The sequence below is a fragment of the Elaeis guineensis genome, chromosome 5 (assembly GCF_000442705.2).
Source record: "Elaeis guineensis isolate ETL-2024a chromosome 5, EG11, whole genome shotgun sequence".
In the NCBI taxonomy this organism is placed as follows: Eukaryota; Viridiplantae; Streptophyta; class Magnoliopsida; order Arecales; family Arecaceae; genus Elaeis; species Elaeis guineensis.
This window is the reverse complement of record NC_025997.2, coordinates 106,857,036-106,874,146: the sequence shown is the minus strand read 5'-3', so window position 1 is coordinate 106,874,146 and position 17,111 is coordinate 106,857,036. Positions and strand designations below refer to the sequence as shown.

The window sequence follows — 17,111 nt, the reverse complement described above, 5'->3', positions numbered from 1 at the left end:
ATAGTTGAGTAGTGTCCGATGTATTCAGATAGGATAACGATGACAAGTCGAATATCTGTTGTCCGACCCTTGGTCGGGCATAGCATGTCGACACGATCATTCCGTAGAGTCTGATAGTTGAGTACTGTCCGACGTATTCGAATAGGATAATGATGGTAAGTCGAATATCCATTGTCCGGCCCTTGGTCGGATGTGCACGTCGGGTCGCATGATAAATGGTGGCAAGTTGAATATCCTTCGACCGGTCGTGACCAGGTCGGTATGTCGCAAGTCGAATATCCGTTGTCCAGACCTTGGTCGGGCCGATACGTTGCGATGCATGATAAACTGTGGCAAGTCGAATATCCTTCGACTAATCATGATCGAGTCGGTATGTCGCGAATGCGACTGCGGTCGTTTTAGCATTTTGCCTTTCTTAGTCGAAGTTAAGTCGGCAAGTTAGCCAGCTGCGTTGCTCGAGAGTTAACTGTGGAAGGAGCGCGGCTTCAACTTATAGAGGTTTCATCGCCAGCACTGGCCTTCCGTTAGTGTAGACAGAACGGTTCTCGTAAGAGTCCGATGCATCGTCGGTGATCGAGCCGTAGATTCGACGATCGAGGCATAGATTCGACGATCGAGCCGTAGATTCGACGATCGAGGTGTAGATTCAGCGATCGAGACGTAGATTTGACGATCGAGCCGAAGATTCGGCGATCAAATTGAAGAGCAGTAGATTCATCGATCGAGACGTAGATTCGACGATCGAGACGTAGATTTGAAGATCGAGCCGAAGATTCGGCGATCGAGCCGAAGAGCCGTAGATTCGTCGATCGAGATGTAGATTCGATGATCGAGACGTAGATTCGACGATCGAGCCGAAGATTCGGTGATCGAGCCGAAAACCCATAGATTCGTCGATCGAGATGTAGATTCGGCGATCGAGCCGAAGAGCCATAGATTCGTCGATCGAGATGTAGATTTGACGATCGAGCCGAAGAGCCATAGATTCGTCGATCGAGACGTAGACTCGACGATCGAGACGTAGATTCGGCGATCGAGCCGAAGATTCAACGATCGAGCTGAAGAGCCATAGATTCGTCGATCGAGACATAAATTCGACGATCGAGACATAGATTCCCAACGAGACATTGGGCCCAAGTCGGAACGTCGAGGCTCGTACTTCTGACGATGGCCGACCTACGGTGGAGAGCCGAACTTTGTAGACTCTAGAGTTTTGAAATTGAGTTGTATTCCGAGCAAGGACATATAGAATTCATTGATGGTATAATTTCAGATTGTCGGCATTTCAAGTCTGGGGAATGACCGACCCTTCCAGGGTCTCAAGTCTGTAGGCGCCTGGCCTGCAGGTGTCAGCTATCTTGTAGGGTCTCCCCCAGTTCGAAGAATATCCATCCCTCGGTCCAGTCATTTGGAGATCATGTTGATGACTCCTGCAGTAGGCTGATTGTTCGTCGCTTCTTCAGTCGGTTGGGGTCGTTGGTCGAGAAGGGATCGAGCCGGCGGGTTCCTTCGATACTTTTCGAGATACCCTCGTTGTATGAGGGCCTCTATTTCATCCTTGAATTGGATGCATTGCTCGGTGTTGTGATTGTGGCCCCGATGGAATCGACAGTATTTTCTCCGATCGAGGCCCTTTGCCTTCAGAGGCGGAAGCCGTCGCAGATATTCCGCTCCTTTGATCTCCATCAGGATCTGCGCACGAGGGGTAGAGAGAGGGGTGTAGAAGTTATACCTGCGATGCGTCGATCTCGGACTCCACCGTCGGGGCGATCTTGGGCTCCGTCATCGGGGCGAGATCCATTTATCAGTCAGAGACCTGCTGGGTTCAGCAGGAGCCCGACTTTTCTTCCGCTTCTCCTTCTGGCCCGTGCCCTTGGTCAGACGCTGGTCGGAAGCTCCTTCGTCCGTGCGCATGTATTTGTACGCGCGCTCTAATAATTCGGCATACGTCCGGGGGAGGGTTTTGTCCAAGGAATACGTGAATCGAGACCCCCTTAGCCCCCTCTTTATGGCCGAGATAGCCATGTCTTCGTTGAGGTCTCGGACCTCAAGTGTGGCCGCGTTGAATCGGGCCATAAAATGTCGGAGCGTCTCATTGTCTCTCTGCTTGAGGGAGAAAAAGCTGTCCGAGGTTCATGGTAGTTTTCGACTAGTGCTGAAATGGGCCACGAAAGAATGCTCGAGCTACTCGAAGGAGTGGATACATCCTGAGCGGAGGCCGGAGTACCAGGCCTTGGCAACTTTACGAAGCGTGGTGGAGAAGTCGATGCAGAGGAGGGCATCGATTGCCCCTTGAATTGTCATGAGAGCCTTGTAGCTCTCCAGATGGTCAACTGGGTCGGTGGAGCCGTCGTAAGGCTCCATATGAGGTATTTTGAACCGACTAGGGATCGGTTCGTCGAGGATAAATTGGAAGAGAGGTTGGGTGGTTCGGAAGTCGACGTCGTTTGAAGACTTCTGACCATCCACCTGGAGCTGGGTAACCCGACGGTCGATTTCTTCGAACTTACGTTCGTAGTCGTCCAACCGTCGGTGTTGAGAAACCCTAGGGGTCGAACCTCCCGACGATTTTGAGAGTGAGGCGGACGGTGTTCGCGGTCGCTTCTCCTTCCTCGCTCGCTCCAGCTAGGAAGGAGAGGGACGCCGAGACCGGCGGGTGTCGCGCTGTGGCCGCCTCCCCCCTTCTCGATGGGAGTGCTGAGACGGCTGCTCTTGAGGAGGAGACGAAAGTTGACGCAGGCGTCGGCGGCTGCTTTTGGATGGCATAGGGTGCACCGCGGTTGTTCCGCCAGCGGTTGCGGTAACTGAGTCAGTTGTTGCTGGAGGTTTTTGATCGTGTCCGCCAGAACGGTCATTTTCCGCACGATCGCCACGATCTGTGCCTCCGTGGTCACCACCGGGTGCGGAGAGCTAGGTTCCACTATAGAGGATAAAGGAGGGGTCTCCTCCTAGCGGGAAGAGTGCCTTACCGATCCGGTAGCTCTCGATCGCTGAGCCCTGGTTTTTATCATTTTGAGAAATTTTTCAAGCTCTATGGAGCTTGCTGTCTTACCTCTGTCGACCCCTACCTGGTACGCCAAATCTGTTGCGGCCAATCCCCTCGTCGCCCGATCGTCGGGATGCGCACCTGCAAGGAAAGTCCTCACTGACCGGAGATGCCTTCGGCGGGGACCCTTCGACGGTCAAGTCAGAGAGGAGACTAGGCAATAGTGAAAAAAATCAGAGGGACTCAACGAGAGAGAGAGAGCTCACTTGAGAGAGCTTGAGAAAGCTTACCAAAATTGTTGCCTTATCCCATTTTATAGTAGAGTGCGGTATGGTCCCGTCATTAATGGTGCAGACAATTGGAGAGTTATCAAATCACCAGAGGCTATCAAATCAGCGTGGATTGTCAGGTTATTAACCCATGTCCTTTATAGGACAACGCTCCGTGATGGTCGTATAGCATGTCCTTGGCAGGAGAACAGCCCATGCCGGTAGTACAATGTTTGGACGGGCTGGTCGATTGTATGTCGGTATTTGATTGCCAGAAAGTCGGATGATGACTCGGAAACACCGTCGGTTGATCTGGTGCCTTGTGGAAGTCGGACGTCGGCTGCCATCCCCGATAGAGAGTCGGTGATATGGATTCGGCCGCCAGCTGTTTGTCGGTTGGAAGTAGTATTAGCCTGTTCGGCCGGCATACCTTCGGCCGGATATTGTCGGTAGTCATTGTCGGAGTCATCTGTCCGTCTGGTGGATAGAGTCGGGCGTCGGTCGTCGGTCGAACCGTTCCGAGGATAAGTCGGCGTATAGGAGTCAGTCGGTATATTCCAACAAAAATTATCATATCTTCCGATATATTTAGCTTGTAATCAAAATTAAAATTAAAATTAAAATAAAATTTGAATATTAAAAAAAATAAAAATTAAATTACGAAAGATTAACGTATTTTCATTTCCTCATGGAACAAGAATGGATATAGTCTCTCCTAACTAAATCACTGGGATAGAAATCACCCGTTCCTATTCATATTTTGAAGTCCAACTTCCCTCGATCAAAATGCCCAAAATTTTCTCATTCCTTCTTTCTTGAAAAAAATGGAGACTTATTTAACCAGATTTATTAAAAAAATGAAAACAAAAGATGCCCTCTTTTCATCTTTCCAATTTTTATTCTTTAATTTTAGTTCTCAATCAGCTTGGGAAGGTCCTACTGACTAAAATACCGGGTCTTGTGATGAACTTCATACACATTGCTACCCTTTTTGCTATTAGCTGAGAAGTTTAAGCTCCTATAATCTATTAAGAAACTTCCATTTCTTCGGAGGAGCTGTAACCCTTGTATTTATATAGAATTATTTCTATAATGACTGCATTACTTCTTATTCTTTAATTCTAGAGTGGAATAGAACAAATTAGATTTAAATGCATTCATATGAAGTAGAAAATCTCATCCATCTATAATTTTGCCTGCTGCTCGTCCACTAATGTGGCTTTGACACTAAGCTTAGTCCCGTAAATAGAATCTTGTTTCTTATGAATCTTTCATGAAAACTAACTATATTTTTACCCAAAAAAGAGAAAATTAACTTTCAATGTGAAACGACCGGTACATATTGAAAATAAACAGGAGATCCATCTAAACAATCTTGTAAAGATTTGGAAGCAAAACATGGCTTTTAAGATACTGTTTGGTACGTTACTGATGATATAATCACTGGAGTGATATGATTACTGGAATAGTATGAACATTAGAGTGATGTATAAATACTGAAATGATATGTAATTATCATATTTGGTATATCATTGAAATATCGCTGGAAATAAAATTTTACTGTATTTAGTATATCACCGAATAGTGATAATGATAATATATAAAATATCATAAATAGTTTTATACATTAGTACATAATAATTATTTCATAACTTGATAAATATTTTTCATTTATAATTTCTTACAAAAATATGTAGCAGTAATAATAATAATATTATATATATTTTTATTTATTATTATAGATATTTATTTTGTTAAATCTATTAAAATGATATTACGATAATATTATATATAATCAGACTTGATTAGGCTCAGCCAATTTTGACCATCAATATCGGAGCTGTCTATTGTCTATTAAGAATGATTTAACCTATCAAAATAAATTGAGAAAAAAAAGTTTGAAGGATTCAGCATGATTCATCTATGCCAATTAATTATATCTACCTATAAAAATAAAATAGATATCTAATAAATAAATAAAAGATATCCATATCATTTAATTAAATCTGTCAATAAAAATAAAAAAAATATATCTAGTAGATAGATATCTATAAAAAAAGGTGAAAAAAATTTTTATTTTTTCTCAATTTATTGATTAAAGATATTTTTATCTCAAAATAATTTCAATATATTATCAATATTCGATGATATACTATCATCTAGGATATGTGTGGTGATAGTATTATTGTACCGATAGCATACTGTATTGTATAGTGATATTATTTTTAAATTTTTTATTATTAAATAAAATTTTATAATATTAAATAAAATGCTCATATTATCTAACTCATGTTTTCGAGACAACGTAAAATATCATTCCTGCCGCACAGCACCCAAAGGATTTTGAGGTGAGTTAAAAATTTTGCAATGCTCCGGTGATGATATTATTGCTTTGATGCGAAGAAGCTTCAAATCTATTAGAAATAAATCATGTTGCAAATTGCAATACGAGTACAGAAAAATCTGGATGTTGGATATTGGGTTACAATTCCGACACTGTTTGTGCGACCGTGGGACTACCTACCGTATCAGCACCCGCACGAAGATGGGCCCCACATTACAGTGCGTAAGTGTTGTTGGCCTCACGAAGCCGCTTTTCAATAAAAATAGTTTTTTATAATGCTTTAATAAATTTAAGTTTTGAAGAGCGCTACCCTGGCTTTTTTTGCATTTTTCCCTTCAGAAAAGCCTATAAAGCTGGCTACCATCCTGTACGGACCGACGGCCTCTCTCTCTCTCTCTCTCACGCTTCGCCTTTCCCTCGGGCTGGGCTCAGGCGATCGGATTTCGAGCGCCATTTAAAGAAATTTCTCTCGCATCAAAGTTTTTCGAGTAAGTCTCTGCTCTAATTTGGGTTCCTACCTGTGATTGTGGTTTCTTTTGTAAGCGCGATTTCAAAGGACGCTTTGTTTTTGTTTTGGTTCTGTTTCTCCTCTTTTTTGTTAATTTTTACTCCCAGTTTGATTCTGAGCTCAGATTGAGAGCCTTCCGTTGATAAAGAAGAGTTCTTTTTTATCTTTTCTTCTGTAAAGTTGTGGATCTGAAGCGTTCTTGAACTTTTGTTGCTTTCTAAGAGTGGTGCGCTTTTGATTTTCTTTGTAACGGATGCATCTCTTTCCATTCTCTGCCCAGATTGCGCAGCCTATGAATTATTCGTGTGATTAATGTTGCTATCTTCGAAAAATTTCGGTATTGGGAATTGATAGTTTTGATCTCCTGGTGTGGAATGAGCTGTCTGCTCCTATTTGGGCTGTAATATTAAAAAGATTGATCTTTGAACTGGATGATTGATATCGCGTCGGCCATGGTACTTGCAGTCATCGAGGGTTCAAAATATCAAATTTTTATGATGTTTGTGCTCTTCAGAAAGGTATAGGCTGTTCATTAAATGATATATATCCTTAGGAAGAGGCGGCTTTGGTTCTGCTACCGAAGCCCCTTGCTGCTTCTTGTTTTCTGTTGGTGTTATCTGTTACTGGAGAAGAAAGAAGGGGCTTCTTTGGATAGATTGAAGGCTGAAAGGTATCTGGAGCTACTGAGAGAATAGTTGTTTCAGTGGGTAGTTAAAGAGAAGTATGAGGAAAAATGGGAGCCTTCACTCGGGGAGGGCATTCACTGACAGAAGGTGGCTTCTTCCCTTTTTGGCAAGTGTGCTTGTCTCAATTACTCTTTTCTTGGCAACGGCTTTTGGGCTCCTTTCCCCTCAATACAATGGGGATTCATTGTCATTAGACATTGTCTCTATCACTAGTTTGGATGATTCCAATGGGTACTTTATAGAGCCAGGTTCCCAGAAGCGCTTCGAACAGCCTTTAGTTCCAGAATCTGAACCACCACGTATAGCTTATCTTATCACTGGTACAAAGGGTGACAGCCTAAGAATGAGAAGAACTTTGCGGGCTATATATCATCCTAGAAATCAGTACATTTTGCATTTGGATATGGAGGCTCCTCCTCGCGAAAGGATAGAGTTGGCCATGTATGTTAAAGGTGATCCTATGTTCAGTGAGCTTGAGAATGTACGTGTGATTGCAAAGGGCAACTTGGTGACTTACAAGGGGCCTACGATGATTGCTTGCACACTTCATGCCATTGCGATTTTACTTAAGGAGAGTTTGAAGTGGGACTGGTTTATAAACCTCAGTGCCTCAGATTATCCTCTTATGACACAAGATGGTAAGTGCATGTGCTTATTTTCTGACTATCTCTTTCTATATTTAAAGGACTTGTATTTCATCCATTTACTCATTCTATAATGATTATTTTTATTGATATCACATTAGCATTATGAAAATTTCCAGTTAAATTTTATATTCTGTGGTTATGCAATGACAATTCTTGAACTTGCTTATGTAAAATGCTGTACTGATATATTTTCATTGTGATTTTATATAATTCCTTTGATTTTGCGTGGGATGGTCAAAATTGGCAAATTCTGGTGGGAAAAGCATTTTCATTTAAGCCAACATATTTCTGATTTCAATTTGACAGTATTTAAAAATTGGAATGCATAGTGACTAGCATAATTTTGTTAATCTAGTGAAAAACAATGTGCTATTGCCCATTTTGGTCAAGATTCTCACTGATTTCAATTTCAATTGAATTTTACAAAGACTATTCAATATGTTTAGACTTTCATCTCAAAACTAGTTGGAAGAAAGATAAAGGGGAAAACAAGGAAAAAGTTCAGTTTCACAGATAAATTTTTCCATAAGTTTTATTCAAGAGAATGTAGATGTCATTGTGTATGGCATAACAAGCACAAAGTTAATTGGGAAATGGAAAATTTATAAACAATATACACAGTGAAAAGATTGCTACAGATGCTATAGCTTGCATTGCTCCATCAAGAATTTGAAATTTCATTTGGAGACGGGCTGCCAAAGAGATGCATTATATGGGTTTAGATCATTTTCCACATTGCAAGGTCTCAAACATGGCTTTTAGATGAAGCAAACGAAACCTTGTTGATTTCAGCTGAAAAAATAAACTTTATGGCAGCAAAAACTTGAACTTTGAGTCATTTCTTTGAATATTATTTAATCAACCATCTATATTTCGGAAACTTATTTTGAAACTTCAGACAGTATATGTGGAGTACATGTGGCTTGCATATATCATGACCTCCTGCATATGTGACTTCAACACGTGTCGCTTCTAAGCCCTACTGACTACTCTCTAATTAAAATAGCTGCTAACATGTCAAAAATGTGCTCCTGGAAGTGATCATTTTCACAGTTTGGGTTGATTCCTTGAGCCCAAATAGGGAGTATAAGATTTAGAGATATGAATGACAGATGGATGGGAAGAAGGGTGCAACAATATTCAATATATACCACCAAGATTGATTACAGCTTCTCTTTTATAGCTAAACATGTAATGAGATTTATGACATAGGATTTTTTTGATCAATTAGGATGCCTTTAGGGTTACCATTAGAAAAAAGAGGTAGCAGATATGATACTTCAGACCTTTCATAACAAAACATAATATAAAAATTTGTAGAAATAGTAAAATTCGAATGCGTAGAGAAGAAAATATAGCTATCTATCAAAATCAACTTATAACAGAGTTCTAATGACTTGAGGCCTTTCCTAATCCAATGTATACCTAAAGTAGGACCTCTAGACAAAGAATCTACTTAAGGTAGGATTATTGACTCCCTTTTAAAAATGGACCAAAAACTTAGTGCAGAAATTTTAAGAAAAATTATATACATAACTACTCTCATCAAACTTACATGAGAAACTGCTTAGATTGAAAAAACACATTAATGAAAATTAAATAAAAAATAACAAAATTCAAATATAATATAAATATGAATTGCATCAACAATAGTCTAGTTACACTTGGATTAGTTCCCACTAGAAACTGTAGGGTCAAATAGGAAAAGAGTTTGTTTGTTTAATCTTTTAATAACTTTGAATTGGAGTGTCTATTATTAAGTTAGCCTTTTCTTTTCATATGATAGGAGAGAGAGGGCAAACATAAATAGGGATCCCTTACTTAAGTGAAGTCGGCAAATTATTCCCCAAGTTCAGTATGAAATCGGCAAAAATAAACAGAGATCACCTGTTTTTAAATGAAACAAGGGATCCCTACTTCGATTAGAAAGCCCTCTCTCCCCCCTCTCCATCTCTCTCCATCCCTTCCTACATCCCTTCTCCCTCTCTCTCTCCTTTCCTTCCTCTCTCTCTCTCTCTCTCTCCTCCCCCTCCATTTCGTGATTGAGTGTTAGATGTTGTGGATCTTGCTGTCAAATACCGTCTAGACTTATCCAAAGTGATCAAATTGGTCCATGACAGGTCAGATGTTCCTCCTAGATTAAAGCTTCCCCTATTTGGGGAATTTAGATCCTGCAAAAGTAAAACGAAGTTGGGGAAATGCTTGCTTCCCCATTCCACAGTTGAGCCTCTTAATTTCTACTTTGAATTCATCTTCTAATGTAAAGTATTCATTTCTTTTAGTATCAACTGAACAAACTTCATGTCATCCCTGGATGTTGAAGATAGTTTTGTAATAGGAGTTATAGATGTTGAAGTTGAAGGTATTGGTTGAGACTCAACTCTTTGAGTTGTATGATTTTCTTCTCCAAGTGACCAAGATGAGACTTCATGTCAACATCCGTGGCAGTAGAAGCCATCCTCATCTTTGTCCTTCGATGTACTTCAATCACCAGAAGCTTTTCTCCCATCTGCATGTAGTGCTCACATTTCTAGACCATGCACTAGAGATCCATAGAAGTATCCTAGGCTGTAAAACCTTCTTAATCCGATCAGAGAGAATTAAGGTTTAAATTCAACCTACTCAACTTGGGCCTTTCAGAATAATAAATAAATAGGATAATTTTCAAAAAGTAGGGTTCCAAGCCCTCTTACTTTCATAAAGATCCATGAAACTTCGCGGTTTCTCTACTCATACTAGTGAGGTCCGTCCTTTAAGAATTTAGGAGGGATACCTCTTCTAGTGAAAAGAGGACTTATATAGAAAGTGGGGTAAAGCCCTGTTTGCTTTCTTCCAACTAATGTGTATAAAATTGTGGTGCAAGCCCTATATTATACTAATGAAGTTTGATCTTCTCCAAGTCGGTTTTCTATCCTAGTTAGGGCCTAACTTTTTCAAAACAAAAATATTATGTAAAATTTTCATATCAATAGAAGCTAGATTTCAACCCCTGCATCAACTTTGCATCCTACCACATTGCCAAATTCTTACAAAATTAGAGGTTATAGCTTCCCAAAGCTTTGATTCACGATCCGATCCTAAATATGGTAGATCTTGCTGTCAAACCATGTCTGGATCTACACAAAGTGATCGAACTGGTCCATAGTGGGTTAAGTGATCCAGGATAGGGCAGAGCCAACTTTCTCAATGAAGTGTGATTATGTTGTGTCGAAAAGAAGAGAGAGGACAAGGAACACCAAGTCGATATAGGATTGGCATAGAGGGGGATTGAGGCGATGAGTGATATGACATTACAAGGGATGCGGTGGGGGCTTGGATGAGGGCACCAGTGTTTGGTAGTGTTTGGGAGGTTGGGTTGGGGAGCACTTGCCTCCATTGAAGATTTGCAGTTTGTTAGATTTATTGGATTGTTATTAAATTATTTTTGGAATTACCTCTTTTAATTTTGAGAATTTACTAGTTTTGGCTTCCAAGTTCAAATATTCTTAATTTTTAAGAAAAATTTGAATCCCTCTTCCACTAGGTTGTTTCGATCATATACTAAATAGCAGCAACTTTCTTGACATCTGTCCTTGCCTTGGAAAGAAACTATTTTTTGTTCTTAAAGAGAATGGGCCCAAGTTACATGTTATGATTTCTGGGCTTGCATTTTAACAAATCTTCTAACCTGATTAAGCCAATCACCATTCAAATTCTATCCAGAAAAAATAAATGGATTGGAGTATTTTCTTCATATTTCTTGTTTCCATATAATGAGAATAGAAAAGAGGGCAGCCAGAACAAAAAAAGAATGGAAAAATAAAAAAAGGTTGATGGGGAGGAATATGCAAGGGGAAAAAAGCTACAGTAATAATGCTTAAGCCTAGGCTCAACAGTGTAATAATGTATTATTACTAGTGTTTTGCTTTGGCACCCTGTAATTTCTCTGAGCCATTCGCATATTTAAGTAGAGGACTCAGATTAAAAGTTCAGTGGATCTTGCACCACTGCCGGTACTGGTGATGAGTTCTAAGTTGAGCATAATTAGATGCAAAATCGTAGGTTGTTATTGAACTTTCTTGATGCCATCATGACTAGAGTTCTTTCCATGTCCTATCCTTTCACAACCGCAGCAACCAGATCGCTGCAACTATCTCAGAAGTAATGTGATAGGATGTCACCTGGCATCCTTTTAATTTGTGCGATGAAAAGAAGAAACAGAGCAACCCTTCATTATATCCTCCATATTACGCTCTTCACTCAGCCTTATCTTCTGTGTAATCCATCTCACACAATCTTATGCCTGTCTATTTAGAGGGAAGAGGAGGGAAAAGAAAAAAGGAAAGGAAAAGAAATTGATTCCATATCTCATTTCGGCAGCTGTTCTTTCAAGCTCGCTCTGTTCAAAGCCTCTTCCCTTCTTATCCATCACCTGGTCTCACAACCCTCTGATTAAAATTTAAAAGCTTCTACCATTTTACATGCTCTCCTTCAAACAAGAGACAACTGGAATAAACATAAACATAGAGTAAACAGATCCATTTCCTCAGCTAGAGTGCTAGTTCAGATTTGTTGATGCTCTCTGACACTAAAACAAAACTAACCTTCCTGAAGAAAAAAACTGTTTATTTGAGTCAAGGAAATATAATGTAGTCGGCAATGGAAGTTCCCTATCTACTTGATCATGCAATCATGCCTCCATACCCATAAGGTTGAGACAAATGGCATCAGTCATGTTATTGATGGGAACAATGTTCCCTGGCCTGACATCGTCATCATGGTGCTTACAATCTATATGGTTATGCTGTACCAGGAGGCCAAGTTGGATGAAAAGAGATTTTCATGTCTTAATTGGGACCTTTTTATGATGCCTTAGGATTGGCCTTCATCGCCTAAACCAGTTAAGATTGCAAATGCCTAGCTTGTCCTTCTCTAGTCTAACAGCTAAGATTTAAATTTTATAATAAATACTATAGATACAATAAGGTACCCTGGTAAACCTCTTGGTTATTGTTACTGTTGTTATTGTTATATATTTTTTTCAGTTTTATTGCCATGTGAAGAATAAGATCTGCAATTTAGTTTTGGCCACTGTTCAGGATAATGCCTTTCATTCTCTTTTGCTCTTTTTTTCTAGACAATCCCTTGCTCTATTTTTTTTGTATATGTTTTCATGCACGTATATAATGGCGCAAGTTTCTTTGAACCAGTCTTATCATTCCTTGCTCATCAAACTTTATGCTGATCAGATTCCTATTTAACCATACAATATTTATACGATATTTTTTTTCAACCTTTATTTTTTTTTAGTGTTGCATTGTTGCTATTTCGATCTAGGTAGTTAAAGAGTTGGCGGTGTATTTTGTGTCATGCATATGGGGACTTTATGATACTTGCATCAATCGCACAGAGCTCTCCTTAAAATTTCATGCTTTGTAAGCTTGTGAGTAGCGACCCTTGAAAAGATCAAGAATTTGGACAAAGGATCATCTTATGCATATCCTTGATTTTATCAACCTCAATTAATGATTAATGTTGTTGTCATTAACATGTGCTCGTTTACTCATTTATTTTCTGTAATCATGTGAAAAGATCAAGAATTTAGACATTTTTTTTCTGGCTTGAAGCTATGTTGATCTGCTAATAGTGCAATTCTCATGATGATTGGAGTGATAACATGGTAGATAGTCTTGCAATTTACAATTGCTTCTAGATTTGTTAAACTATTGTTTAGTGTGTAGAGTTACAGTCTCCTACTTCAGATTGCATTGTAAAATCACAAAGACAGCTATAAGCTTTTGTTATGGATGCTTATATTTCAGGTAAATTCAGTGATGTTTTGTTACATTTTGAGCTCTAACTTGTACTGGGTAATCCATGCAGATATACTTCATGTTTTCTCTACCTTACCAAGAAATCTTAATTTTATTGAGCACACACAAATTGCTGGGTGGAAAGTGTAAGTTTAACAGAAATTTGTACAATCGTTTGTTTTCCTTGCATTTTATTTTTTCACTCATCAAACCCAATTTATGTATTAAATTGTAAAATAATGCAGGAACCAACGGGCAAGACCAATCATTATTGATCCAGGTCTTTATTTGTCAAAGAAATTTGATATTGTTGTGACCAATGAACGCAGGGAACTGCCAACAGCTTTTAAATTATACACTGGTAACGTTTTTACCTAGCAAATTCGTATTTTACTTTTGTCTACTATCTCTTTTACATATTCTCATCATCATATGTAGGTAGCTCTTTATTGGGCATATTCTCATCATCATATGTAGGTAGCTCTTTATTGGTTTGTATGGATAGTTAACTGAGATTTTCTTCTGATCTCTTTGTTAAGACAAGTGTCTTTTAAGTTGATCAGCCAATACAGGTGGCCCATTATTTGAATCTATATTAAAATAGACTTAAAGACCAGAAGGCCAAATTTTTTCTTTCCATGTAGGCTGCTTACTTAAAGGGGAGAAAATTCAAGTATTCCATGGTTGGACTTCAAGTCTTAATGCAACCCCAGAATTGTTAGAAGGTCTGGTATGTGAAATAACATGCTACATATGATTCTAGAAAGTATGCATGGGACCCTATATAACAAAGTATTGATACAAAAGTTATTTCCAATTTATGGTCTTCCCAAACATAATTCTTGCGAATCGTGTACATCCACTAAACTGTGCTTAATACTAATTAAAAATTGTTTTCAAAATATGAACCTATTTCTACATGAAAAATAAAAGATGTAAAAGAATATAATGTTTTATGCATGACAATTACTAGCTTTATGTGGAAATTCACAACTGTAAATTATATTATTATGTGCATCTTTTTCTTTTTTTTTCAATCAATGAATATGTATTAAAATGCTTTTGTTCCATAAAAGGGCAAAGAGAACAATTCATTTTCAAAAGCTGGTACTTGAACAAGTTCAAGAAGTATAAAGACCAAGAGAATGTCGAGCAAAAGGTGAACCCAGATGTTTCAGCTAGGCGGTTAGCTTAAAGATGATAACAAAACAATCCAATTTGCCATCAAAGAAAAGGAAAAAAGGATCACTTCTAATTAGGAGATTAAATGAGTCCAGTACACCAAAACCATAAAGTAATCAGAACTGATTTGGATCTGAAACATAACAGAAATTTGGACATACTGCTCGAGTTTGGATTCCAAAAGTCAAAACTAATGCTTAAACTAGGTCGAGTCAACGTTTTGCTGAAGTGAAATTAATATCCTAAAAATTTTTAGTTGGCCCACATATGCTTGTACCTGATCTGAGTTGAACCTGTTATGTAAGGTTCTGGATCCAGATGCATTTATTTTAACCAAAATAATGGGTAAAACTCAGATATCATTATACACAGCTCGAGTAAATGTTGTTCATGATTACTGGTCAATGAGTGTATATCATTTTTATCAAAGTTCGGTCATGTATAATCCTGGAGGAGCATGAAACATAGTAGAGGTGGAGGCAATTGAATTGAACAGTGGCAGTTGTTGATGATTGACTGGAACAAATGATAGGTCTTTGACACTTTGGCTCCATGGTTCTTGAAGATTTGAGTGCTGATATGCATATTATCACATGACTTGATTCATGTTTAAGTTCAATGTTTGAAGTGCACTAATGTAGTCACAGGCCACTTACGTTCATTTTCCCTGCTGCTATTGCATGAGGATAGTTTTGGTAGCTAGATGCCCCGAAAATTTTTTTCCAGTTCATTTGTATGATACAAGGAAACAGAAAGCATGGACAAAAACATAAGCTACAAGGTATCTTTGCCTCGTTGACAGATTTAACTGTTACTATTATAACTTCTGCCAGACCCTAAACCCAGTTTTACTACTAAGGAAAATTATCAAAATTTGAAGGTGGATGATGGAATCCATACGTGTTAAAGGGTCGGTTGGATTGATGTACTTGCAGTATATCTGTTTGCTGTATGTTTTAAATAATCATGCATCCTTTAAGTAAATGATTCTTGAAGGCATCCAACAACCAAAGCTTGAATAGTACATTTTTATTCTTGTGTTTGCTTTTACAGTTGCTGAATGCTTTCAACATCATTATGGGTGAAAGTAGGCATTTTGGCCCAGAGTGATCGATTATACATAAATTGCTTCTTAAAGGTGGCTTTCTTGATGACACTACCAGACTGCTCCGCGCCATTAAGCATTTGAATATCAGATTCCTAGCTGCACCACAATGTGTTTTTTTCCTAAACCTATAAAAGCATCCAATAAATAATATGCAATGAAACAAAAATAATTATAACATAATTTAAGTTAAAATTAGTTTCTGGAAAAACATCAGGACAGTAAAGGTCATTTTTATATTCATAAGAAACTCAAGGGCTAAATATCAATGCTAAAGCATGCCTGAAGATTTTAGATTCTAGAAGCATGTCTTTGTATGACACTCTTGGATTATTGCAATATGTGCTCTTGAAGTTTTGTTTCTGTTCTTTTGCTCAAGTTGGTTGTTTGTGTGTTATGTATTTCTGTTTGTTTACAGGTTCCGCATGGGTGATGCTGGCTAGGCCCTTCCTTGAGTATTGCATATGGGGATGGGAAAACCTCCCACGAACGATCTTGATGTACTATGTAAACTTCATCTCCTCACCGGAAGGCTACTTCCACACTGTCATCTGCAACTCCGATGATTATCGAAACACAACGATAAGCCATGACCTGCACTACATTGCTTGGGACAACCCTCCGAAGCAGCATCCCCGCTCCCTCTCCAGTAAAGACTATGGCAAGATGGTTAAGAGTGGTGCACCGTTTGCTCGGAAATTTGCAAAGAATGACCCTGTCTTAAACAAGATTGATCAGGAGCTTCTTGGCCGGTCTGATGGCCGGTTCACTCCAGGTGCATGGTGCGTTGGGAGATCAGACAATGGGGTAGATCCATGCTCCTCAAGGGGAAATGATTCTGTTTTGCTGCCTGGTCCGGGTGCTGAAAGGCTGCAAGAGTTAATGAAGAAGCTGCTGGCTGAAGATTTCCGCAATGGTAGTTGTTCATCACTGCGTTATGATCAGACTAAGAGAATGTGGGAAGCTCCTTGATGTATATGGCTATTGATTATATATATTTTTTCAAACCGCAGGAGTAGGCATACGTTCTTATCATCCGCAGCCCCTTTGTATTATAGTTCATGATAACGATAAATGCCACACGTTTGAGTGCTATGTGAATGCATTCATTTTCAAGTTGATATTGAAGAAGATGAGTACCAAACCTAGTAAGGTTGAAACAGTGGAACATAGCTTTTCTTCGTCACCAGTGGCTACTGTAAAATTTGAACTTTGAATGAGTTGGTCCTTGGTACAACCTATTGGAATTTGAGTACTTTTTGATAGGTAGCGGAACGTTGATACTTCTCTTTTCATCTCAGAAAAGAAAAAAATTTGAAGCAACGGGACTTAAAGAATTATTGATGTTTCTAAGATGAAATAAAATTTTATTATAAAAAAAATTATAAATGATTTATTGAATATTAAAAAATAAAAAATGATCAAATTCGGGAGAGTGTGAGCTATTTTTCTAAAGTGTATTTTTGTCTCTTATGCAGAAAAAAATTTAAAAAATTATCTCAAAATATGATCGAAATTCTTCATCTGTGAACATGATTGTGGAGGAGAACGATGAAAATTATTTTAGCATTCAGAAAAATAATCATAGGTAG

General features: G+C 38.8%; 1 protein-coding gene across 1 annotated transcript; it reads left to right on the top strand.

The window, feature by feature from the left end:
* The first annotated feature begins 5,925 nt into the window (after positions 1 to 5,925).
* On the top strand, positions 5,926 to 16,766 carry LOC105045420 (beta-glucuronosyltransferase GlcAT14B). Its single transcript, XM_010923693.4, has 5 exons — positions 5,926 to 6,087; positions 6,388 to 7,431; positions 13,303 to 13,378; positions 13,478 to 13,593; positions 15,938 to 16,766. Exons 2-5 carry the CDS (start codon positions 6,831 to 6,833, stop codon positions 16,489 to 16,491), a joined length of 1,347 nt encoding a protein of 448 aa, XP_010921995.1. The 5' UTR covers positions 5,926 to 6,087; positions 6,388 to 6,830; the 3' UTR covers positions 16,492 to 16,766.
* The last annotated feature ends 345 nt before the right edge of the window (positions 16,767 to 17,111 follow it).

Coding starts and splice junctions, on each gene's coding strand:
- LOC105045420 (XM_010923693.4), top strand. CDS start 6,831: ATGAGGAAAAATGGGAGCCTTCACTCGGGGAGGGCATTCACTGACAGA. Junction 7,432..13,302: donor TCCTCTTATGACACAAGATG/GTAAGTGCATGT, acceptor TAATCCATGCAG/ATATACTTCATGTTTTCTCT. Junction 13,379..13,477: donor CAAATTGCTGGGTGGAAAGT/GTAAGTTTAACA, acceptor AAAATAATGCAG/GAACCAACGGGCAAGACCAA.